At 41.9% G+C, this 26,581-nt stretch overlaps 1 protein-coding gene across 2 annotated transcripts; it reads right to left on the bottom strand.

Annotated features, from left to right (window-relative positions):
* Nucleotides 1-1,795: 1,795 nt before the first annotated feature.
* Nucleotides 1,796-26,581, bottom strand: msmo1 (methylsterol monooxygenase 1). 2 transcript variants are annotated; one of them, XM_060915853.1, is made up of 6 exons: nucleotides 26,071-26,581; nucleotides 23,370-23,654; nucleotides 23,036-23,184; nucleotides 17,294-17,420; nucleotides 12,821-12,975; nucleotides 1,796-2,635 (listed from the first exon to the last, which is right to left on the bottom strand). In XM_060915853.1, exons 2-6 carry the CDS (start codon nucleotides 23,616-23,618, stop codon nucleotides 2,446-2,448), a joined length of 870 nt encoding a protein of 289 aa, XP_060771836.1. In that variant the 5' UTR covers nucleotides 23,619-23,654; nucleotides 26,071-26,581; the 3' UTR covers nucleotides 1,796-2,445. The 2 variants fall into 2 exon arrangements, with proteins under 2 accessions (XP_060771836.1, XP_060771838.1); XM_060915855.1 differs by lacking the exon at nucleotides 26,071-26,581 and adding an exon at nucleotides 26,017-26,046.

Raw genomic sequence — 26,581 nt, 5'->3', positions numbered from 1 at the left:
GGGTGCCCCAAAACGAAATCGTTTGAGAACGGGTTCCAGAGTGGAAAAATCTGGCAACGGTGCCGTTGCAAAGTCGTCTGGATGAGTAGAACGGATTTGTTTACGATGACGTCACAACCACGACTGTCAGTGCTTCACGCCGGGTAGAAGTGTAACGAACTCGATGCGAGTTGTCAACAAACCCTATAACTTGGTTCATCAAACGCGCTTACAAAATATTTTCACTGCTTTCCAAAAACAAAAACAATCCCGCCAGCAAAAATAGGGGGAGCGATCTCACTTCTTCAGATGTTGGTTTAAGTCCGACAATACATTCCTCAAAAAGGGCGTAGAAGAACAAAGTAATCCATCAACGTGTAGCATTCAATTTATTCCGGACCATTAAAGAATTCTGGAGGATATCAGAATGTTGGCGTACCGGCTTCCATCTACCCCCATTCATTCCTCTTTCCGTGTCTTTCGTTTTACGCTACTGATTAATAATCAAAACTTTATGTGGCTAATGCTACAGAAGAAGGGGTTTATGCGCATGCGTCTACTTCTTCTATTGTTCTGGTGTCTCTGATGGGACCGTCTTACATCGCACGTAGAGGTGTGGCATGTGCATTGCATCGTTTTCAGCAAGCGTTGCGTTGCCATATGAACCTGAAATTTTACTGATCCGTTGCCCATGTGGACGTGATATTTAAAAAAAATAAAAATTCTTGTTGCCGTTGTCGTGTGGATGTAGCCTAAGAGGGATTGGTCAATGAGTTCTACTCAACCTGAGTGGAGTCACAAACTTCTAAACAACGTGCATTCAAGTAGAACAAACTGCCCATATGACAAAAATTAAAATCTCATGAGCTTTTAAGGTGTAGTTTAGCTATCATTCCCCAAAACATTTCAAAATTTGAAGTTGGAAGTTTTGGTCGGTGTACAAATCTACGTTCAAATACAACCTCAAAGAAGTTTAATATATTGATTGTTTCCAGATCTTTTGTTAATATGAACAGCTTTCTGTTTCAGTCAGCATCAACTTTTTCAGCAGTCTGTGCTACAGTAGCTCTTTTGTTCTTCTAGATTGGACCATCTGGGCTCGCCTTCGTGCCCCATGCGAGTCAGCGAGCCTTCAACATCCATGACCCTGTCGCCAGTTCACCGGTTGTCCTTCCTTGGACCACTTTTTATTAGGTACTAACCACTGTATACCAAGACCACCCCACAAGACATACTGTTTTGGAGATGCCCAGACCCAGTCATCTCGCCATCATAATTTGTCAAAATCACTCAGATCCCATTCAGCTTGCCTATTTTTCCTGCTTCCAACACATCAACTTCAAGAATTGCTTGTTCTCTTGCTGCCTGATATATCCCGCCCCTTGACAGGTGCCACTGTAACGAGATAACCCATGTTCTTCACGCCCGTCCTTATGACTGTAAATAAAATCTTTCTTCTAATATTATCAAGCAGTGAAAAAAGTACAGAACAGTCAGACTGATTTGAGCTGACAGGAAGGCTATAAGTAACTCAATCACTCTTTGGAATCACGGTGAGCAGAAAAGCATCTCCGAATGCACATTGAGGTGGATGAGCTCCAACAGCAGAAGACCACATGGGGCTCCAGTCCTGTCAGGGAGGAACAGGCTCACTGAAAGTGGACAGGTGAAGATCGGAGAAAGACCAGGCGATGTTGATCTAATCTTTAACTGTGCTGCTTGACGCCACACGATCGGCTGATTCGCTAGCTGCCTAAAATGTTCTAGTGACAAAAATGGCACAAAAGCAAGGTTCCTTTAGAGTTTATTGGTCTTTCTTTCAGATACATTATACTCTCGGCTTCTGCATAACATCCAAGATATGCTGTTGCCTCAGGAAATAGTATATAATATAATTATGTGTAATAATTTATGATAAAGTGACTTAAATTATCCTCTGTGAGATATCACAGAAAACTCAGAATAGACATTCATTCAAGACAAACAGACAAAACTTTTTATCCAAAGCGCTTTCAAGGATGAGGTCGTCATTATTTTATAGTGATGAATGTTCACATTGTGACCAGATCTGACAAATCCAAAAGATCACAACAATCTATTTTATACGTGCGACATATCGACCTCATCCAGATACTTCTAATACATGTACTGTATGTTGTATGTGTGTGGTTTCCTTTTTTTTTTTTTAAACACACAAACTAAAATCTATTAAGACATCTCTTCAAAACAAAATAGAAATACTGATATAGAAAAAAAAAAATCCAACAACATGTATAGTATGCACGGTCATTTGTGAAAGAATTTGTTTTTAAAGGCAAGTATGAATACGTGTCTACTTTTGTCTACTTGGCTCCTGTCTAGAGCTTAAAAGGCACGCTGCAGTGAAGTGGGTGCACGCTGCTGGTGTCGATCCGTTAACATCTGTCCAATCCAGTGTGAAACATATTAGTGAGATGCGTGTACGTGTTACTCGACTTTCTTCAGGCTCTGTTTCTGCGTGTAGCTGTTGTACTGCTCGTCAGTGAGAAACAGTCGGTCCCACCAGGTGAAGGTGGAGCCGTAATTACCCACAAAGTTCAAGTGGTGAAAGTCGTGAAAGCGTGCACCGGCGTAGAAGGGGATCATGTGCAGCGGGTTCAGAGGGACATCATATCCACTAGACAGGAAATACACATCAAAACAGGAATTAGGGGTTGTTTTACAATCAGGGTACGCAAGCTAAAAATCACATTTAACACTTATTATCTTCAATATCAAAAGGCTTGACTAAATAAACTTGGTTGTTTATTGTAGCCCTGTGATAGCTCTATTTACCATGAAAAAAAAATTTTTGGTGATAACGTTATTTTTGGTGAATGTATGGCAATGTGTGTCATATTTAGCAAAATTACTCGTGTCATTTAGAAAAAGTGCTTTTTTGACCACAGGGATGCACTTCAATCATTCTTTATACCATAAAACAAATATTTGGTTCCATATCATTGGAAACATAGTTAAGTTTTAATGTTGAATGCCAGTAAGTTTTCAGACTATTTTGATCAAATTAGTGTCAAAAAAAGTCCTCTCCGAGACAGCTAATTTTTCAATATAAAATAACATATCTAAAATGATTATTTTCATCCTAAAATGTGGTCAAGATATTGGGACATAAATATTAGAGACAACTAACACAAAGCTTACAGCCTTATATTTAAAAGCACTATGGAAGTAGTGGATTCTGAATTCTCTCCGAGAATCACTTCATTTGTTTCTCCCATCTTATAGCAGATTACACAAAACTACCATACACACATGTCAAAAAATTACCTGAAATCTGTTCTTTAACTTGTCCTTCACTTAAAAACTGCTACAAGAACCAGTTTGAATCAGTTTGAATTTTGGACCCCTGTGACACAAACTTTGTACCCTGATTGTAAAACAACCCTTAAATTAACATGACAGGATGTGCCCTAGACCTGAACACTCCTTTTGTGTATAAAAAAAAAGCATTTTAAACTCCTTATTTATTAAATTACAAATGGCATGTTCTCTCTCTTTATAGTTGTAGAAGATTACAACATCTCTGTTTACAGGCTGCAGTGTAGAAGTACGGTTAGTGGAACATACTCCGTGTTATCATATTAACTTTTCTTCTTAAAGTGTTCATCTTATGAAAATGACATCATAAAATCCCGGGTTTTCTGTGCGTGATATGCTCAAATAGGTTGTAAAGTTCATTAATAAATAACGAGTGCTCTGAGAGCACATTATCCCCCGCTGGCAATGATGCCATAACTCTGGAAAAATGTGACCGAATTGAACGAAATTGCAATATGCATATTACTGATGTATAACAAAGAATCCTACCAAGTTTCGTGAAATTCCTCCAAAAACTGTGAGGGAAGTTGAGTTCAGAAAGCAAGCACACCTTGATGAACTTGCCAAAGTACAAGTTTGTTCATAATCGAGGGCATAACTCTGATAAAATCTGCCCAAATTAAACGAAATTTCAATCTGCGTATAACCGTCATATAACAAAGCCTTCTGCCAAGTTTGGTGAAATTCCTCCACAAATTGTGAGGAGTTGATTTCAGAAGAATGTGCACCCTCATGAAATTGTCAAAGTACAAGTGATTTAATCAAGGATCAAAACTCTGGGAAAATTTTCGCAAACGAAATTAAATCGCAATCTGCGTATTACCGTCATATAATGAGCCCTTTTGCCGAGCATCGAGAAATTCATCCAAAAATTGAGAGAGGAGTCGATGTCAGAAGGCGAGCGCACCTTCATGAAATTGTCAAAGTACAAGGTTGTTAATCAAGGGCTGTAACTCTGGTAAAACGCGACCGAATAGAACGAAATAATATTCGTATTACCGTCGTATAACAATACCTTTTGTCAAGTTTCGTGAAATTCCTCCACAAACTGTGAGAGGAGTTGATTTCAGAAGGAAAATACACTCATGAAATTGTCAAATTATAAATTATGTTAATCAAGGGCTGTAACTCTGGTAAAATGTGACCGAATTTAACGAAACATGTATTACTGACAAGAATCCTGCCAAGTTTCATGAAATTCCTCCAAAAATTGTGAGAGGAGTTGATTTCAGAAGGTGAGCACCCTTCCTGGGATGGACGGACGGACGTTGCCACGACATAATCCCCCTTCGGGCCTTTCAGCCAATAAAAAAAATTGGTTTGAAAATTTAATTTTTTACATCTGAATTCTGTTCCAAAAATCACTAAAAGCTTGTCCACCATTGTTAGATCGCAGCGATTTGCAGGTCAGCGGCGCTGCATGTGTGACGTCATGTGCGCCACTGCTTTCTTTTGTGTCCGCACTGACTATACTATTCTCTGCAATGGCGTGCGTTCTTGATACTGATTCTTTTGAAATAGACGACAAAAGCTACATGGGGATGGTACACAAGTGTCAGAATAATTATATTTTATAAATTTTAATAATTTTATTTTAGGTGCTTATAGTAGGGAATACTGAGTGCTGTTTTAGGCACACCACATTCTTAGGATATGAAGTCAGATTAAATAAAGGAAATAAAAAAATAGCACAAATGCAGAAATAAAGCCTGTATATGTACCTGCTGAAACAGTTATTGGAGAATCGCCCATGGTTTTAAATGTATTCACCCAGTTGCTCTGATTGACTTAGGCTACATCCACACGACAACGGCAATGAGATTTTTTTTTTTTTAAATATCGCGTCCACATGGGCAACGGATCAGTAAAATATCAGGTACATATGGCAATGCAACGCTTGCTGAAAACGATGCAATACACATGCCACACCTCTACGTGCGCTGAAAGACGGTCCCATCGGAGACACCAGAACAATAGAAGAAGTAGACACATGCGCATAAACCCCTTCTTCTGTAGCATCAGCCACAAAGTTTTGATTATTAATCAGTAGCATAAAACGAAAGACGCGGAAAGAGGAATGAATGGGGGTAGATGGAAGCCGGTACGCCAACATTCTGATATCCTCCAGAATTCTTTAATGGTCCGGAATAAATTGAATGCTACACGTTGATGGATTACTTTGTTCTTCTACGCCCTTTTTGAGGATTGTATTGTCGGACTTAAACCAACATCTGAAGAGGTGAGATCGCTCCTTTTTTTGCTGGCGGGATTGTTTTTGTTTTTGGAAAGCGCACGGGCGGTGTGCGGTTTGGTACTGCTTCCGCAGTGTTTGGACTAAAGACTCTGCCCTAAGGGCTATTCTCTCTCTCTCTCTCTCTCTCTCACTTTGCACCATTACACAATAAATATTCACAGTGAAAATATTTTGTAAGCGCGTTTCATGAACCAAGTTATAAGATTTGTTGACAACTCGCATCGAGTTCGTTACACTTCTACCCGGCGTGAAGCACATGTGGTTGTGATGTCATCGTAAACAAATCCGTTCTACTCATCCAGATGACTTCGCAACGGCGCCGTTGCCAGATTTTTCCACTTTGGAACCCGTTCTCAAAAGATTTCGTTTTGGGGCACCCAAAACGCCGGTGCCGTGTGGACGCCAGGCCGAAACGATAAACAATTTTATCAGATTCACCTGAATCCGTTGCCGTGTGGACAGGGCCTTACACCACCGTTCAAAAGTTTGGGGTCACTTTGAAATGTCCTTATTTTTGAAAGAAAAGCACTGTTCTTTTCAATGAAGATCACTTTAAACTAATCAGAAATCCACTCTATACATTGCTAATGTGGTAAATGACTATTCTAGCTGCAAATGTCTGGTTTTTGGTGCAATATCTCCATAGGTGTATAGAGGCCCATTTCCAGCAACTCTCACTCCAGTGTTCTAATGGTACAATGTGTTTGCTCATTGCCTCAGAAGGCTAATGGATGATTAGAAAACCCTTGTACAATCATGTTAGCACAGCTGAAAACAGTTGAGCTCTTTAGAGAAGCTATAAAACTGACCTTCCTTTGAGCAGATTGAGTTTCTGGAGCGTCACATTTGTGGGGTCGATTAAATGCTCAAAATGGCCAGAAAAATGTCTTGACTATATTTTCTATTCATTTTACAACTTATGGTGGGAAATAAAAGTGTGACTTTTCATGGAAAACACAAAATTGTCTGGGTGACCCCGAACTTTTGAACGGTAGTGTACATTTGTGTTTCCTTTTCTTTTACTTGACGTCGCAGCCTTTTAATTTTGGACCGCAGAGCTTCCTTATCTGATTTCAGAGTCAGGCAGTTATCACACTGTAGATCAGAGGAAAAAGGTGGACTTGATGACTATGGCTGTCTTGTAAAGTCTGGAGTGAGAGTTGCAAAAGTACTTGAATGAGAGAGTAGAGTTGTAAAAATATTTTACGGTTGTAGAGACACGGTGATTTTAGGAAAAATTCAATAATAATCTACATAACGCTGTAGAACAAAACAGAAAGGGTCTACGTGGTCCTAATTGGTACTGTTAGAACCAGAAGAGGTTGCGGTTTTATGAGCAACTTAATCTGGGAGGTAAACCCTAACAAATTCCTGGCTGCTGCGTGCTCACTGCACACAAAGCATATGGCACAACGCGTCACCCGCTCCTGCTGGTTCCGGCGCTGAAAGTGAAAATGCCAAACACAAGCCTGACACTTGCTGTGCGGCGGTGAGCTCTTTGGGACGGCGCTTCGGACTTTTGTTTCCAGATTGTAGGAACTTCTCCGCGTACCAGACGTCGCTCAAATCCTGCTATGTGAATCTCTCATCTCATCTCATTATCTCTAGCCACTTTATCCTTCTACAGGGTCGCAGGCAAGCTGGAGCCTATCCCAGCTGACTACGGGCGAAAGGCGGGGTACACCCTGGACAAGTCGCCAGGTCATCACAGGGCTGACACATAGACACAGACAACCATTCACACTCACATTCACACCTACGCTCAATTTAGAGTCACCAGTTAACCTAACCTGCATGTCTTTGGACTGTGGGGGAAACCGGAGCACCTGGAGGAAACCCACACGGACACGGGGAGAACATGCAAACTCCACAAAGAAAGGCCCTCACCGGCCCCGGGGCTCGAACCCAGGACCTTCTTGCTGTGAGGCGACAGCGCTAACCACTACACCACCGTGCCGCCCTGCTATGTGAATCTGCCTCCCAAATTTATCTTTTTTCAAAATGTATGGAGCAGACACCAAACCGTCCTGTCGGCTTGAAATGACCTTTCTTTGTCCGTACAAATCGAACCCATTCATTCCATAAGTGTCCTGCCGACTTTGGTCTATATGGATCGAAATTCTGCTTTTTTTTTTTTAAATCAGCTACACTTGAACAGCGTTGAACGACACACCTCTTCTGAGACTTGCTTTGGTTTTCATTTTGTTTTGGAATAAAAGAAAATCATTAAAAACGTGCTACACTTTGCAAAGCAGACGAAGCCAGAAACGCCACGAACTTTCAAGCGTTGCATGTATGACGTCGCTTCCTTCGAATTAACAATGACTTACCAGGAACACATTTGTGTAATGGCGGACTCAAACACTACGTTCAGACTGCAACCTGAAACGACCCATATCCGATTTGCTGTGAAATCCGATTTTTTTGTTAGGTCGTTCACATTCCCAATTACCGTATTTTTCGGACTATAAGTCGCACTTTTTTTTTCATGGTTCGGCTGGCCATGCGACTTATACTCCGGTGCGACGTATATATGTTTTTTTTTTTCCCCACTGCGGAATAACTGGAGCTGATGCCGAGTCTGACGACAGCCACACAGAAGAAGAGGAAACGGCGCTTCGTCTGCCGCTGGAGTTGGCAGAGTTGTTCAGAAGCGACAGCGAGGATGAGGAATTCAATAGATTTGCTGATTTGGAGTGAAATCGTCAGCTTGATAAACCTGATTGACCTGTGTTTTATTATTAATGATAGGCCTATAGTTATTTAAATAAGTTATGTAGTGATTTTAGGCAGTGCTTAATTTGTGAAGTGGGAGGTCCCGGAACGCAGGAGGTGGGTGGGTCCGGCGACTCAAAAAAAAAAAAAAAAAAAAGGCGGGGGGTGGTTTACAATAACTTTACGCACACATGCTTATTGTGTGTGTAAAAAAAAATTATAATAATAATATCAGACATTATGATCTTAGAAAACGCTTTAGTGACGAACAGTTACAGACAGTAATATGTCGTGATATTATGTTATAAAATATTTTTTATTAGGCTATATATTAAATTATATATTACATTTATCTTCTAAAATAACAGACTGTACTCATATCACAACCGGTTTATTTCACCATTGGAGATCAGATCACACAAGACATGAGTTAAAGTAGGGGATTTAAAAGCAGTGCCAGCCGGACTTCGTGGCTCAGGTGGGTAAGGCGCCATACCATAAATCCGGGGACCCGGGTTCGATTCCGACCTGCGGTCATTTTCCGAGCCCTCCCTGTTTTTCTCCTGCTCATTAAAAGCAGTGCCAGCAAACATAAGTGCAATCAATTCAAGTAATAGTTAAGAAATAAAGGGTTTACAAAACAAGTTGGAGAATTCATTTTAAAAATATTTTAGTAAGCTTCCTTGTTTTTCTTGCCATTTTTTCCACAGCGCAAGCTAACGGCTACAAAAAACCCGGTGTTCTATTGAGCGGAAGTATACACCCCATGTCCCCCCCCCTTCCCCTTTCGCATAGATTTTGTGGATGTCATAGGAGAGAAATCAACAACAGATATCAAAATCAAAACCGAACACTAAACAAATTTTTATTTACTTATTTAATTTGTTTGATTTTTTTTCCCTTTGTGATGGTCACGGAGGTGATCTGATCCATTTAAATAGCTGCCGGAACACCGAATGAAATGAAAATAGCTGCCGGATCCGACAACGAAGGTTCCGGATCTTGTTCCGTCATGTTCCGGCTCAAATTAAGCCCTGATTTTCGGCCTATAGGCTGTTGAATAACGATGTTACGGTACATATTCAGCCAGTTTTTCTCTGGGCTATTATAAATTATTTTGTTTTGCATTTTTAAAAATAACTCTCCTTCCAAGATGAACTTTATTCTTCGTCTCTGATGTTATGCTGTTAATGGTCTGAATAACATTTAATGTTTTTATCTGATATGACGTTAACTGGCAGGCGCACTTTCTGCCTGTTTTTTTCTCTGAGCGGTTGTTGTTTTGTTTTTCACTAGACGGTTGTTTTTACTACCGTACCTGTCTTTGGAGATGATATACCTATAGCCTACTTGACCTCTGATTTGATGAAATAAAATTCGACAAAAATGAAGAATGACTCTCCTCGATGATGACTACAGCTTTAATAACACAGATGAAAGAGCCATGGGGCGATAATAAGCCCTACCGGTAAAAATATTCTAAACGCAAACTGATTAATGCATCAGTAATAGGCTACTAATATTAGTTATAATAATAATATAGGCTGTTAGTAATAACGATAGTGATAGTATTAAAGATAGTAGTAGATATTTAAAATAATCAGACTAGGCTACTTACAGGGCAAAGGGCGCGTTATCACTGCTCAGCTGTTCGTTTATTAAATAAACAATGCAGTCGCGCAGTAACCACGCGCCGCTTATCAGATACAATCACAGATTCTATGGATAGAATAACCCTTCAAAAAAGTGCGACTTGTAGTCCGGTGCGACGTATATATGTTTTTTTCATCTTCATAATGCATTTTTTGGCTGATGCGACTTAAACTCCGGAGCGACGTGTAGTCCGGAAAATACGGTATATGAGACTTGTATGCGATCTCCAATATGAACGGAAAACGACCCAAAAGTGTCCCGCATGTGCAAATTGACACATAATAAGCACACCTACGTAATACGTAAACAAAAAAAAAAGCGCACTCTTCAAGTTTGCAAGTAAAGCATGGAGATGAGGCGAGACCTGGCGATGTGGTTTTTGTGGCGGCGGCGGAACTCGCACAATAATCTGATTAATGCGGGCAGCAGAGTAATGAGGCCGAAGGTGTCAAATTACTGGAAATTTCCAGAACAATCTGATAATCTTGTAATACAGGATGGTTTAAGTTATAAATCAGTTATAGAAACTGTTTTATTTAATCAGGCTAACAGATCAACATCCAGGTCCCTACCAAATCCACCATTAGCTTGATCAATTCTATAAAAGTCTATTTAAATTCTGAAAACTGTACAAATGTTGTTTTCCACCAAAGAGGCGGGATTAGCCAACGCAGAATAGTGACGTTTGTCTCTTGATGATGACGTGTAGGTCGCATGAATGCAACCTGTCCAGTCAGACTGCAGTCGCATGTGAAAATAACGGATATGCATCGGAATTAGGACCACATATCCAAGCGGCCTGGGTCGCATGTGAAAAAAATCGGATCTGTGTCGTTCAAATTGTCAATAACAAATCGGATACAGGTCGCATATGTCTTGTCTCGCCTTCTTCCGCTTTATCCGGGACCGGGTCATGGAGGCAGCAGTCTAAGCATGGAAGCCCAAACTTCCCTTTCCCCAGACACCTTGGCCAGCTCCTCGGGAAGAACACCGAGGCGTTCCCAGGCCAGCCGAGAGACATAGTCCCTCCAGAGTGTCCTGGGTCTTCCCCGGGGCCTCCTCCCGGGGGGACATGCCTGGAACACCTCCCCAGGGAGGCGTCCAGGAGGCATCCGAAAAAGATGCCCGAGCCACCTCAGCTGATTCCTCTCGATGTGGAGGAGCAGCGGCTCTACTCCGAGCTCCTCCTGAGTGACTGCGCTCCTCACCCTCTCTCTAAGGGAGCGCCCAGCCACCCTGCGAAGGAAACTCATTTCGGCCGCTTGTATCCGTGATCTTGTTCTTTCGGTCATTACCCAAAGCTCATGACCATAGGTGATGACCACAGGTCGCATATGGGCAAAAAAAAATCGGATATGGGTCGTTTCAGGGTGCAGTCTGAACGTAGTCATAGAGCCAAACTTTACCGGCTAAACAGAACGTGCTCCTGGTCTCGTATTAAAATACAATTTAGAGAGTAAACGATTTAACATGTCTAGTTTTATAAGGTATAATTTCCAGGGCTGAGGTCATTTTCGTAAGACTAGCACTTTAAAAATAAAATCAGCAGCTCAGAGGTAAATGATATTGCTGAGGGTTGTGTACTCTGTTCTATAAATCGCTACACTTTTACAAGGTCCAGATAAAACAGGTAGGAAATACTAAAGAGGAGATGTTACCTACTGAAATAATCAACTCGGCCATTAGCTAGAGTATGCTCCTTAGGGTTATGACTGAAAGTGTTTTCAAAATGTCTACTTTCCTGATGTTGCATTTGGTGAACTTTTACTTATATATGAGTGATTCCACGCTTATGGGTACTGAAATGGGGACATGAACTTATTTTTAAAAATTCACCTAAAACCATTTCTTTTTTTACCATCAGGTCACAAAACATGTAATCTTTAATGAATGATATGTTAAAAGATAACTTTAATTTTCTGAGATGTAATAAAAACATATTTATATGCCAAAGTCAGAACGTAACAGAAGTGTTGTGGACATATAGATTCTCAATTTTAACAATGTAGAATTACTTTTTGAAACATAGGAAGGTGATGTTTTAGCAAATATAATTAATAAACATGTGTAGTAGAATAAACATACACATTCTTTCAATAAGATTAACATGGTATATAGCTAGATTGTAATTAATTTGTAACAGACGCGAGATGGACAATCGTAACAGAAGTAATGGAACAGACATCATTTTGGAACTCATAGGCTTGACTTTGGCATATAAATATGTTTTTATTACATCTCAGAAAATTATAGTTATCTTTTAACATATCATTCATTAAAGATTACATGTTTTGTGACCTGATGGTAAAAAAAGAAATGGTTTTAGGTGAATAAGTTCATGTCCCCATTTCAGTACCCATAAGCGTGGAATCACTCGTGTTACTTTTTTGAAGTTATTTTTATTGGGTCATGCAAAAACCTCCCGCGCCCAACATCACTAACAATACTAACAATTATAATTATTATTACAACAATTGTTAAGCAATTTATTGTTATATAAAAAGTGCTTTACACATCTTTCAATGAATTTATTTTATAATCATGATTTATTTATTTAATATACATGTATTTATCAAAAGTGAGGTGATGTTGGGTGCGGGAGGTTTTTGCATGACCCAATAAAAATAACTTCAAAAAAATATGAGTAAAAGTTCACCAAATGCAACATCAGGAAAGTAGAAAACACTTTCACAGTCATAACCCTAATGCTCCTGTTGCCTAGCAACAGTGTTCCGGTTTGAGTGGGGAGTGTTTTGTCTGCCTCTTTTATTTTGAGAGCTCAAATTCTATTTCAATGCACTAGTAATAATAGAAATAAGTTTCTAGTTAGTGTAAAGTGTGTGTGTGCATGCGCGTGTGTACCTGTGCACATCAATGGTCTCCAGCAGACGGATGGTGACCCACGCCCATAAGAGTGACACGTGATTACAGAACACCATGATGCCGATGAAGAAGCCAGCGCCCAGGATCAGTGTCTCCAACGGGTGAGCATATTCTGCCTGCATCCCAAACGGAGCCTAAATGGAGCCACACACACGCACACATTTTATTTTTATTATATCATATATGTGGTGTGATTAGGATGCTTTCATGTTTGGTGTTTGCTTGTTTCTTGAACCTTCAGCACACAAGTAATCCTACAAGACTACGAGAAGCAGGCTGCTTTTAAAAAGCAGTGGTTTGGGAGCTTATAAATTGTAAAATATTCAACTTTCTTCAAAAGAAATGCTCCATTGCCCCTTTTCCACCAAAGCAGTTCCAGGGCTGGTTCGGGGCCAGTGCTTAGTTTGGAACCGGGTTTTCTGTTTCCACTGACAAAGAACTGGCTCTGGGGCCAGAAAAACCGGTTCCAGGCTAGCACCAACTCTCTGCTGGGCCAGAGGAAAGAACCGCTTACGTCAGCGGGGGGCGGAGTTGTTAAGACCAACAACAATAACAAGACCGCGAAAGATCGCCATTTTTAAGCAACGAGAAGCAGCAGCTGTACAAACGCGAAGTCAGCCATTATTATTATTGTTGCTGCGGCTTCTTCTGTGTTGTTTTTGCTTCGATATTCGCGCCAAGGTTTATGTAAATGTAGCGACGTAACTGACGTATACAACGACGTAACTGACGTGGCTTCCCTTAGCACCGCGAGCTATGGAAAAGCAAACCGGTTCTCAGCTGGCTCGCAAGTTGAACGAGTTGTGAACCAGCACTGGAACTGATTTGGTGGAAAAGGGGTACATGTGACCAAGCATTTTTTTTTTCTTTTTTTCCTCTCCCCAATCAGGTTACAAAATTGTGAGGCAGGTGAGAAAAAGGTATCAGGGCCTAATAAAAAAATAAAATATATCTGGGCGGCACGGTGGTGTAGTGGTTAGCGCTGTCGCCTCACAGCAAGAAGGTCCTGGGTTCGAGCCCCGGGGCCGGCGAGGGCCTTTCTGTGCGGAGTTTGCATGTTCTCCCCGTGTCCGCGTGGGTTTCCTCCGGGTGCTCCGGTTTCCCCCACAGTCCAAAGACATGCAAGTTAGGTTAACTGGTGACTCTAAATTGAGCGTAGGTGTGAATGTGAGTGTGAATGGTTGTCTGTGTCTATGTGTCAGCCCTTTGATGACCTGGCGACTTGTCCAGGGTGTACCCCGCCTTTCGCCCGTAGTCAGCTGGGATAGGCTCCAGCTTGCCTGCGACCCTGTAGAAGGATAAAGCGGCTAGAGATAATGGATGAATGAATGAAATATATCTGGAGGGGATATTAATCCAAGAAAAAGTTCAGAATCTCCAAGATTAAAGTCAGAAATTGAGAGAGAAAAAAAAAAAACAACTCAGAGATTGTCTGAGATGAAAGCAGTGTTGTAGTCGAGTCACTAAACCTCGAGTCAGAGTCCAGTCTCGAGTCCCCAGTGTTCAAGTATGAGTCATTAAAAAAAATTTCGAGTCGAGTCCAAGAACAAGACTCCAACCGCACCATTTGACGGTGGCTGTTTCAGCGCTGTTAACATTAGTTTGTTCCTGACCATGACGTATGAACAGGTGAATGTGCTTCTCTTTATCAGGGAGTGTGAAGTATTCTGTCAGAGATGGTTGGGAGACGGATGGAAGTGCAGAAGGTGCGTTTATTAATACAAGTGAAGACAAACAATCCAGAACGGCAGGCAAAATCGTAAAACAGTGAAACAGGTCAAACGAGGCACAAACAGGCTATCGTAGACTCGGCAGAATCAAAGACAACAAACAGGAAATCAGGAAACCGAACAAGGAAATAAGGCTCGGTAAGGGTAGTATCTCACTGGACTGCGACAAATTGCGAACGTCATTCGTGAGTGTGTTTCAAAAAAGCGTCTCGAAACATTCGCGGGCCTTCTCAATTTCCTCGCATGAGTCGCAAAGTGTCGCTCCTTCGTCACTGAAATTTTGAACACGTTCAAAAAATTTGCGCGACAAAATCTCTCTCAAAATAGCCGCAAATGCGTCGCAAAGCTGTCACGAACCCTTCTCAAGTCAGTTTCCATGAGACAGGAAGTGCGAGCCAGTATCTCACTGGGCCGCGACAGCCTGCGACTAGCTGGAGATGCAACAATTGCGGTAAAATATGCGAAGATCAATTCAGTGTGATTCCAAGTGAAAATTGTCACTAATTCACATATTTTATCACAATTGTTGCGTCTCCAACTAGTCGCAGGCTGTCGCAGCCCAGTGAGATACTGGCTTAATGTGTCAGCAACGCAACAATACTTCGCAAAGTAGTCTTTATACAGGCGTGCTGATTACACTTTAATCCTGTGCAGGTGCGAGTCGTTTAGTTGCTGTCCAGAGCGCACCCGAGAGTCTGTCTGATGCACGTGCCAAGGCATGCAGGTGTGACACTCTTGCATTAAATTAGTACAAAAATTAATGTAGATATAAATATATTATGCCAAATTATTATGGCGTGTTACAAAAAAAAATAAAGAAAAAAATCCGAGTCCTCGTCTCCAATTTAGAGTCCGAATGCAGTTAATGCACGAGTCCGAGTCATCAGTGCTCAAGTCACGAGTCCTTAAAAGTTAGGGCACGAGTCAGACTCGAGTACTGGATGAAAAAGTCTTAAATTTACGAGAATAAAGCTTGTAAAAATAGTGGGGAGGTTTTGTTGAGGAACTACATGGCTTCACTTTGCAAGGTTGGATCAACGTCATCACGCCCCAGACGCCACGGCTGAGCCGAGAGTTATAGGAAATGTAGTCTTTCTTCCTCGATCATGCAGCGTTAAAGAATAAAGCAGGAAGAAAAACTTTCAGCTCCATTTCCCATTATGCACTGCAGCCGGGAAGCATGAGATTGTTGTCTCGGAGAATAATCATAGGAGGTTTTTTTTTTTTTTATTATTCCCCCTCAGAATATAAACCCAGATTAGAAGAAGAAACCTTTGTCACATGCACACTTTAAGCACAGTGAAATTCATCCTCTGTATTTAACCCATCTGAAGCAGTGAACACACTCGCGCGCACACACTCAGAGCAGCGGGCAGCCACACCAGAGCGCCCGGGGAGCAGTCAGGGGTTCGGTACCTCGCTCAAGGGCACCTCAGCCCAAGGCCGCCCCACGTCGACCTAACTGCATGTCTTTGGACTGTGGGGGAAACCGGAGCACCCGGAGGAAACCCACGCGGACACGGGGAGAACATGCAAACTCCACACAGAAAGGCCCTCGCCGGCCACGGGGCTCGAACCCAGGACCTTCTTGCTGTGAGGCGACCGTGCTAACCACTACACCACCGTGCCGCCCATTAAAGATATCATCACTAAAAATAACAGCATGTCTATACAACAGTGTCTCACTCTAACCAGGTCGGTGTTCAGTCAAGTCACACAAGCAGTTCAAACTCTCTTGATTCTCTTCCTCCAAAGCTACAGCGCAGAAAAGAGTTTCATCTGCATTAATGATCGAATCTCATCTCGACAGCAAGCCGATAGGAACTACGAACAGTAGTTCCTATGGTTACATTGTGCATGTCATGTGATGAGCCATGCATTTTGTCCATGGCTAGTACTCTTTAGGGCTGTTCACACGGCAGCTTTTACTCCGGTGTAGCACCGGGGCTGCCCCGGTAGAGCGTTCACACGGTACAAAGTTATAGCGGTGTAGCCCCTGAAAGCTGCTTAAACCGGTGCAAATCTAACCCTGCTCGGGAGGTGGTTTAAGAAATTTACTCCGGAGTAAATGCTAGTTTGCGGGGCAGCACCGATATAAAATGGGACGTCTGTCTGAACGCTACAGGGGTAGACTCGCTACGCGGGAGGAGAGTTGATTACATACGGGCATTGCATAATTTGCATCCTGGTATTTTGCGCTTCCAAAATGGCGAATATCAACAACAGAACTGCGTGTCTTCCAGTGTTGCCAGATTGGGCGGTTTTAAGTGCATTTTGGCGGATTTGAACACATTTTGGGCTGGAAAACGTCAGCAGTATCTGGCAACACTGGTGTCTTCGTCCACGTTGTTTTCCCGGCGCTTGGTGATGCCATGGCAACCGGGAAAAGGAAGTAAATTTTCACGCATGCGCATATTTCATTTCCGCATTATTACTATCGTATAGCACGGTCGCAAAAACTGCCGTGTGAACGCAAGTGGGGCTGCACCGGTGCTAACACGCTTCTCTCTAGTAAGCAGGTTTGTGACGTGTGAACGCTCCACAAAATTTACACCGGTGTAAGATATATCGCAACAAAATATATCGGTGCAGCATCGATGCAAATATGTGCCGTGTGAACACCCCTATTCTCGGTGGGGGGAGAAAAAAATAATAATACAGCGTGAGAGCAGAATTACAATGCAATGATTCTTCACAGCTTTTCTAGTTCTTTCACACTCACGGTGAACTCATGGTGAACTTTGTGGATGTATTTGTAGATTCTGCGGTGATGGAGAGCTCGATGGAGGAAATAGTGCCACGTGTCCTCAATCACCGCACAGCCGAAACACTGAGCCAACAGATACGGCCTGAGGGAGCAGCAGACAGAACGCGTTACCGAAAACCGAAAAGCCTGCTCATTATTTTAAAGCGATATTTATTATTGTGTGTCGTGGTGAGGCTGTTTGTTTATTCTAACACCTCTATAGTGCTAGTATTCCATATAACCAAACTCTCACCTTAACACCCGAGATATACAGTACTGTGCAAAAGTCTTGGCGCCCTATTCCCTCCTTCAAACTTTGTTATAGATTTCAAATTTTATGACTTCGACATTATCGAGTCAACACAAAATTAAAGGTTACAGAAAAAAAATAAGTTTGTATCTAAGCAGCATATTACACGAGCGCTTTTCAGATTAAAAAAAAAAAAAAGAACGCATAATGAAGGCTGCTGGGTTTTGGTGCAAAATGAAGAAGCGAGTGTGACAGTCAAAGTGTCCAGAAGAACTGTGGCGGGTTCTGGAAGATGCTCAGTAAAACCTCCAGCTCGTTTCCGCATAAAACTGCACTCATTGTACCTCAGACTACTATTCTTTTTAAAGCAAAAGGTCGTCTCACGCCAAATACTGACTTTGTTTCATTTATTATGGCTTACTGCATTTTTTTTAAACATTGAAACATCGCATTTCATTTTTTAAGCCATTTTTCATCTACAGCATTTCTTTACACGTGCCTAAGACTTTTGCACAGTGCTGTAAAACTGTCCAAATAGCAGATAAAAATCCATTAATCTGAAAATTAAACAAGTACAATTCATCTATTACAAACCCAATTCCAAAAAACTTGGGACGCTGTGTAAACTGTAAATAAAAACAGAATGTGATCATTTGCAAGGTCATGGAAACCCTATATTTCATTGAAAATAGTACAAAGACAACATATTACATATGTTGAACCTAAGAAATGTTACTGTTTGTCCAAAAATATATGCTCATTTTGAATTTGATGTCAGCAACACTTTTCAAAAAAGTTGGGACAGGGGCATGTTTACCACCGTGTTGCATCACCTCTACTTTTAACAACACTCTGCCCATGTTTACATTAGACCGCATCAGCGGATCATCAGATTAACATTTTTAAAACAATTAGTGTGCACACAGCAACACCAATACACGATTCGCGTGCACACAGCAACGCCAATACGCGGATACGCTCGGCTCCGCAGGCATCCTGCGCTCCAAATCACTCCGCCCTGAACAGCGAGTGCCCTCTGGAGGGTGCGCACTCCGGCCCTGCGCAGCTCACAGAGCGCGCGAGTGAAGTGAACAAGCTGTGATTCGGGACTGAGCCGCTGTGTGTGTGATCTCAGCGCATATCACTTACCACTTGCAAGTGGAAGGATGGCAAGCCTAAAGACAATCATAACTACACAATGGGCAGTATTTGCATCAGTATTTGCAGTATTTTCATACTTTTATACTCTTTAATGAAAGGTGATACAAGGCGGAAGTCCGCGCCGTTTTTCAGCAGTCGCGTCACATGACCAACGCCAGCGAATCAGGAAGGTGGATGTCACAGTGACGTTGTCCAATGAGACGCCAGCTAGAGCTCAGCACAGCGTATCCGCGTATTCTGAATGTTTACACAGCACCAGAGCTGACACGATCTGGATTGAATACGTGGACCCTGACGGATTCCCGTTTCCCGGCGTTTCCAGGCGGTTTAATGTAAACGGACAGTGCATCCGCGAAGAAAACGAGACAGATACGGTCTAATGTAAACGTAGCCTTAGTAACTGTTTGGGAACTGAGAACAATTGCTGTAGTTTGGAAAGAGAAATCTTGTCCCATTCTTGCCTGATAGTTTCAGTTGCTCAACAGTTCAGGGTCTCCTTTGTCATATTTTGTGCTTCATAATGAACCAAATGTTTTCAATGGGAGATAGGTCTAGACTGCAGGCAGGCCAGTTTAGCACCTGGACTCTTACTACAGAGCCATGCAGTTTTAATACCGGTATGTACAGAAAGCGGTTTGGCATTGTCTTGCTGAAAGAAGGAAGACCTTCTCTGAAAAAGATGTTGTCTGGATGGCAGTAGATCACTCTGAAATGTGTATATATCATTCAGCATTAATGATGCCTTCCCAGATGTACAAGCTACCCATGTCACATGCACTAATGCACCCTCATACCATCACAGACGCTGGCTTTTGAACTGTGCATTGATAACAAGCCGGATGGTCCGTCTCCTCTTTAGCCTGGAGGACGTGGTGTCCATGATTTCTAAAAAGAATTTCTACTTTTGATTCGTCAGACCTCGGGACAATTTTCCACTTCGCCTCAGTCCATCGTAAAAGAGCTCGGGCCCAGAGAAGGTGGCAGTGTTTCTGGATATTGTTTATATCTGGTTTTAAATTGCATTTGTGGATGCAGTAATGAACTGTTTTCACAGACGATGGTTTTCTGAAGTGTTCCTGAGCCCATACAGTGATTTCCACTACAGACACGTGTCTGTTTTTAATGCAGTGTCGCCTGAGGGCCTGAAGATCACAGGCATCCAATGTCAGTTTTCAGCCTTGTCTCTTGCATACAGAGATTTCTCCAGATTCTCTGAATCTTTATGATATCATACATGTCAACCTATACGGAATGTCCATATCTCATCTCATCTCATTATCTCTAGCCGCTTTATCCTTCTACAGGGTCGCAGGCAAGCTGGAGCCTATCCCAGCTGACTACGGGCGAAAGGCGGGGTACACCCTGGACAAGTCGCCAGGTCATCACAGGGCTGACACATAGACACAGACAACCATTCACACTCACATTCACACCTACGGTCAATTTAGAGTCACCAGTTAACCTAACCTGCATGTCTTTGGACTGTGGGGGAAACCGGAGCACCCGGAGGAAACCCACGCGGACACGGGGAGAACATGCAAACTCCACACAGAAAGGCCCTCGCCGGCCACGGGGCTCGAACCCGGACCTTCTTGCTGTGAGGCGACAGCGCTAACCACTACACCACCGTGCCGCCGGAATGTCCATATTTTATACGGATTTGATTCAATAAACGTAGTATACGGGCGTACAAATAAAGTTATACGGATTCTTTAAAAAAACTTCAATATTTATTTAGAGCTATAATCAATTCCCACGATGATAAAAGAGCGCATAACATTTACAAACGTACTGTACACCACAGAAAGCACAGACAGCCAGTAAAGAGTCTTATGAAATCGCGCGTTATCTTGTGGTAGCGAGACTTCGTTCCACTTCTGATCATGCGCACACCGCATTGCGAGAATCCCGCCAACCGGGAAGTAACATTTTTGTTTGAAACGCGCATTTCCACCTGAGCGACTTTCACTAGCGACTGAAAAGATTCTGAATGGGCACTCCGGCAAGATCAACACAGACACTTGCTGTGACATGCAGCCTAGTGAGGTATTGGTGCAGAGTGCTAAAAAAGCTGTCATGGAGTACAATTCAGAACATTAGAGTGACACTTTGTGTTTTTGTCGAACACTGGAGCTTTGTATTCATTCTGAAGGTTTATTGTTATTAATATTGAATAAAAAGTAACTTGGATATATCATTGTTCATTAACCCTGCCGACAGTAGTCGGAGGGGTTATTATTTTCACCTGCGTCAGTCTGTGTGTGTGTGTATCTGTCTGTCTGTCTGTGTGTCTGCAAGATATCTCAAGAACCAATGGATCGATTTGGACCAAATTTTGTATATCTGTTGCCAATCACCCAGGAAGGAAACCATTAAATTTTGGAGGTCAAAGGTCAAGGTCATGGCAGAACTTCGAAATTTTCGCCCAATGTATTTTAATAGGGAAAAGGCGGGGTTTGCACTCGTTAGAGTGTCCCTGTCTAGTTATCATTCAAATTTTAGGTAAATTATTTTAATTTGCATCTTATATGGATTTTATCAGGGAAATACGGATTTTGGAGTAGAGCCCTGCAGTCCCGCGGGACTCGCAGGACCCGCCGCAAAGCAGTGCGGCGCGGGACAAATTTTGAAAGCTCATTGCGGGCGCGGGCAGGACCGGAAGTGCACATATGCGGGCGCGGGCGGGACCGGAAGTGCACATATGTGGTGCGGGTGGGAGCGGTGATAAGCTGCAGTCCCGCTAACTAAAAACGTGTTTGAAATAAAATTTATAAACTATTAATTTATGTCTATCATATATAATTTGTGCTGGATATTTTATTTGGCATTAATAAAACATTTTAAAGATGCCTAAATTTGCAGAGAGTCAGATTGCCAGATTGAGTGAGAAATGGCATCTTAAACTTGCCATTGATCACCCTAACGGGAAATCCTTTGATCACTCTAATGACTCGCCGTTCACACCCAGCTAGCAAGAGAACCATGAGTGAAGTGATTTACTGCTTGAGTTAGTCTACAACTCTAATCAGAGAGACAAGTTACACAGTGACGGTAGGCTTGACTCAATGCTATCCCAGAAATTCTTCCTGTAATATGCAAATTTGACTGTCCAATCAGAGGTGGCCAAATTTGCATATTACAGGAAGGATTTCTGGGATAGCATTGAGTCAAGCCTACCGTCACTGTGTAACCTGTCTCTCTGATTAGAGTTGTTCACTCATGGTTCTCTTGCTAGCTCTGCTTTGCAATAAAAAAAACAAAAAAAACAACATTGGTACAAAGCAAGCCCATTCACTTTTTTATGCTGATCAGAGAATTACAATGGCTTCTCATGTGACAAATGTGCGATTCGCTATTAAATATTTTAATCGCTTGACAGCACAAATTATTATTATTAGAGACACTACATGCTGAATTCAGAAACAAGGTAAATAATAGCAAACGTGAACGTGAGCTGTAGATATTTATGCTCAAATCCACTCAAAGTAGGGGGCGGGGCACCATCACGCTGTGTCAAGACAAGAACTTTCCTGAGAAATAACGCGCACGTCTGCATCATGCGGGATTTGCGGGCGGGAGTGGGACAAAATATGGCAGGCGCGGGCGGGAGCGGGACTGAAAATCATAATTCTTTGCGGGCGCGGGCGGGAGTGGGACTGCACAATGCGGGCGCGGGCGGGACTGAAAAATCCGACTCGCGCAGACCTCTATTTTGGAGGTTGGTTATACAGGTTTGATTGACCAAAGGTTGACATGTATGTGATATTATGTACCATAAATGATGTCATCTCCAAATTCTTTGCAATTTTATATTGAGGAACGTTATTCTTAAATTGTGACACTGTTTGCCCACACAGTCTTTCACAGAGCGGTGAACCCCTGCCCATCTTTACTTCTGAGAGACTCCGCCTCTCCGGGATGCTCCTTTTAATACCCAAGCATGTTACTGACCTGTTGCCAAATAACCAAATTAGTTTTTTTTTTCTTTTTACTTCATTACACAACTTTTTCAGTCTTTTGTTGCCCCCGTCCCAACTTTTCTGAAACGTGCTGCTGACATCAAATTCAAAATGAGCATCTATTTTTCAAAAAATAATAAATTCTCAGTTTCTACATTTGATCTGTTGTCTTTGAACTATTTTCAATGAAATATAGAGTTTCTGTGATTTGCAAATCTTCACATTCTGTTATTCTTTACAGTTTACACAGCATCCCAGCTTTTTCGGAATTGGGGTTGTACATTGTCCCCTCACTCCCAGAGTGCAACCTGAGTGAAGAAGAGCACAGTGTTTAACATTTCTTCTTACCAACGGGGCATGGATTCCCAGTCATAAGGGATGTTAAAGTACTCAGTGAAGTAATACGTGCCACAGATGAGAGGCAGCTGGATGAAGAAGTGATTGAACAGCAGCATCTTGAAGCACTTCCACTGTTTCTCCCATGTCTCTAGTTTATCCTGAAACACAAAGGATTTACAAATATTTCAGTGAGAAATATTTTTCTCATGAGAGACAGAGAAAGAATGGTAATTTTGCCCCATTGGCACAAAAGAAAGGAATAAAGAGCATCTAGTAAAATGTTGTATATAGAGAGTTTAAGTGGAGAAAGGTAAAATTGTTGAGAACGTCAGACTCCACCCACCTGCTGAATCTTGTACCTCTGCATGAACGGCATGAACTGAAACATGAAGCCCGGTAGACAGAACAGGAAGTAGACCAGTTCGTGCACAATGAGAGAGCCCCATGTGGCAATCTGGAACTTGCTGTAGTTCTGCAGCATGTGGTTCCACGCCTGCTTCACAGGCTCCTGCAGCGGGTTTCGGGGCAGCAACGAGTCCACAAACTCCACGGCCAGGTATGCCGAGGACAAGACGTCAGCCGTGCTGTTCATCTCCAATCCTGCGCATCAACAGACTGAACCAACCTTCTAAATAAATAAATAAAAATTATTACTACTTGTTATAAAAGCGAGTTAATAATAACAGGAACAAACTTCAACACAACAATAAATGAGTGAAAAATATCCAGGTGTCTTTCTTTAACAAATGAAAATCAAAATCATGAGCAAACTGTTGCAGTATAAGAGGAATAAAACACTTCAGGACTTGCTGCTACAGGAAAGTCAGCAGATTCACACCACCCTGTCGTTGATGAGTTTCCCATAATCGCAGGCGAAGTATTTTATTCCTTAGATGTTAATTTAGAAAAATGAACAATGTGTATTTTGCACTTCCTGAATAGTTTACAATTATTAGAAAATTAATATCGTCCTGGTAGATCATCATCATTTCTTGTCACACTTTGCTGCAGATCCATTATCGGGCGTTTTATAATTTCTTTTTACAAAATATCACAAAACATGGAAAATAAGCCCCATATAAATATTCATTTTCATATTTATACAGTTCATGAGACCTGAACTGTAACTTTCCAGGTCTGTACTGAAATGCAGCAGAAGATAAAATAATGCTTGAATACAGTGGTGCTTGAAAGTTTGTGAACCCTTTAGAATTTTCTATATTTCTGCATAAATATGACCTAAAACATCATCGGATTTTCACATAAGTCCTAAAAGTAGATAAAGAGAACCCAGTTAAACAAATGAGACAAAAATATTATACTTGGTCATTTATTTATTGAGGAAAATGATCCAATATTACATATCTGTGAGTGGCAAAAGTATGTGAACCTTTGCGTTCAGTATCTGGTGTGACCCCCTTGTGCAGCAATAACTGCAACTAAACATTTGTGGTAACTGTTGATCAGTCCTGCACACCGGCTTGGAGGAATTTTAGCCCGTTCCTCCATACAGAACAGCTTCAACTCTGGGATGTTGGTGGGTTTCCTCACATGAACTGCTCGCTTCAGGTCCTTCCACAACATTTCCATTGGATTAAAGTCAGGACTTTGACTTGGCCATTCCAAAACATTAACTTTATTTTTCTTTAACCATTCTTTGGTAGAACGACTTGTGTGCTTAGGGTTGCTGTCTTGCTGCATGACCCACCTTCTCTTGAGATTCAGTTCATGGACAGATGTCCTGATATTTTCCTTTAGAATTTGCTGGTATAATTCAGAATTCCTTGTTCCAACAATGATGGCAAACCATCCTGGCCCAAATGCAGCAAAACAGGCCCAAACCATGATACTATCACCACCATGTTTCACAGATGGGATAAGGTTCTTATGTTGGAATGCAGTGCTTTCCTTTCTCCAAACATAACGCTTCTCATTGAAACTAAAAAGTTCTATTTTGATCTCATTTGTCCACAAAACATTTTCTAATAGCCTTCTGGTTTGTCCACATGATCTTTAGCAAACTGCAGATGAGAAGCAATGTTCTTTTTGGAGAGCAGTGGCTTTCTCCTTGCAACCCTGCCATGCACACCATTGTTGTTCAGTGTTCTCCTGATGGTGGACTCATGAACATTGGCTAATGTTAATGTGAGAGAGGTCTTCAGTTGCTTAGAAGTTACCCTGGGGTCCTTTGTGACCTCGCCGACTATTACACACCTTGCTTATGGAGTGATCTTTGTTGGCCGAACACTCCTGAGGAGGGTAACAATGGTCTTGAATTTCCTCCATTTGTACACAATCTGTCTGACTGTGGATTGGTGGAGTACAAACTCTTTAGAGATGGTTTTGTAACCTTTTCCAGCCTGATGAGCATCAACAACGCTTTTTCTGAGGTCCTCAGAAATCTCCTTTGTTCGTGCCATGATACACTTCCACAAACATGTGTTGTGACGATCAGACTTTGATAGATCCCTGTTCTTTAAATAAAACAGGGTGCCCACTCACACCTGATTGTCATCCCATTGATTGAAAACACCTGACTCTAATTTCACCTTCAAATTAACTGCTCATCCTAGAGGGTCACATACTTTTGCCACTCACAGATATGTAATATTGGATCATTTTCCTCAATAAATAAATGACCAAGTATAATATTTTTGTCTCATTTGTTCAACTGGGTTCTCTTGATCTACTTTTAGGACTTGTGTGAAAATCTGATGATGTTTTAGGTCATATTTATGCAGAAATATAGAACATTCTAAAGGGTTCACAAACTTTCAAGCACCACTGTATGTGAGAAAATTATATATATTGATCTTATTTTTATAAGAAAATATAACAGTGCAGCAACATTTCAATACAAATGACTGAAAATATCTTCATAAAGCTGAAGATACTGTCATGTAACATACAGGCAACTTTTAGGATAAAGTTATAAAATACATTAAAAAAATAATAAAAATAATAATAATAATATACAACAAACATAATACATTTTGAAACCTGTGAAGTCATTCTCTCTCTCTCTCTCTCTCTCTCTCTCTTACCTTCCACAGCTCGGTCTCTACCTGTGGACGAGTTCAGAGCTCTTTTAATGTGCACTCGTTTTAGCGTCTGTAATTGGCTGAAACAAAAGGGGCGTGACGTAGAGTTCGGAAACCAGGACGCTGATTGGTCGACAGTATGGAGTGATGATAGTGAGACGGAGGTAACCGCGGCGACGACCAATGACAAGCGGACTCGCCTTTCCCGTCCGGTGGCGAGGAAAAGCGCTGCAGCTCTTCATCCTGAAATAATAAATTACACTTTAAACAGGAAGCGCACGCGTTTAAACAGGAAGCGCCCACTGTAGCTCCTGCATTTAAACAAGAAACGCCCACTGTAGCGCCTGCATTTAAACAGGAAACGCCCACTGTAGCGCCTGCATTTAAACAGGAAACGCCCACTGTCGCTCCTGCATTTAAACAGGAAACGCCCACTGTCGCTCCTGCATTTAAACAGGAAACGCCCACTGTCGCGCCTGCATTTAAACAGGAAACGCCCACTGTCGCTCCTGCA

This window comes from Neoarius graeffei, chromosome 3, assembly GCF_027579695.1.
Source record: "Neoarius graeffei isolate fNeoGra1 chromosome 3, fNeoGra1.pri, whole genome shotgun sequence".
In the NCBI taxonomy this organism is placed as follows: Eukaryota; Metazoa; Chordata; class Actinopteri; order Siluriformes; family Ariidae; genus Neoarius; species Neoarius graeffei.
Note: the sequence above shows the minus strand (reverse complement) of the source record. Positions and strands in the feature narration are given on the sequence as shown.

What these genes read in the sequence shown, in the direction of transcription:
- msmo1 (XM_060915853.1), bottom strand. Translation starts at nt 23,618, where the DNA reads ATGAACAGCACGGCTGACGTCTTGTCCTCGGCATACCTGGCCGTGGAG. An exon ending in AGAGGTACAAGATTCAGCAG is followed by an intron (nt 23,185 to 23,369) that starts GTGGGTGGAGTC and finishes TTTGTGTTTCAG; the next exon opens with GATAAACTAGAGACATGGGA. An exon ending in TGGGAATCCATGCCCCGTTG is followed by an intron (nt 17,421 to 23,035) that starts GTAAGAAGAAAT and finishes CTGCTCCCTCAG; the next exon opens with GCCGTATCTGTTGGCTCAGT.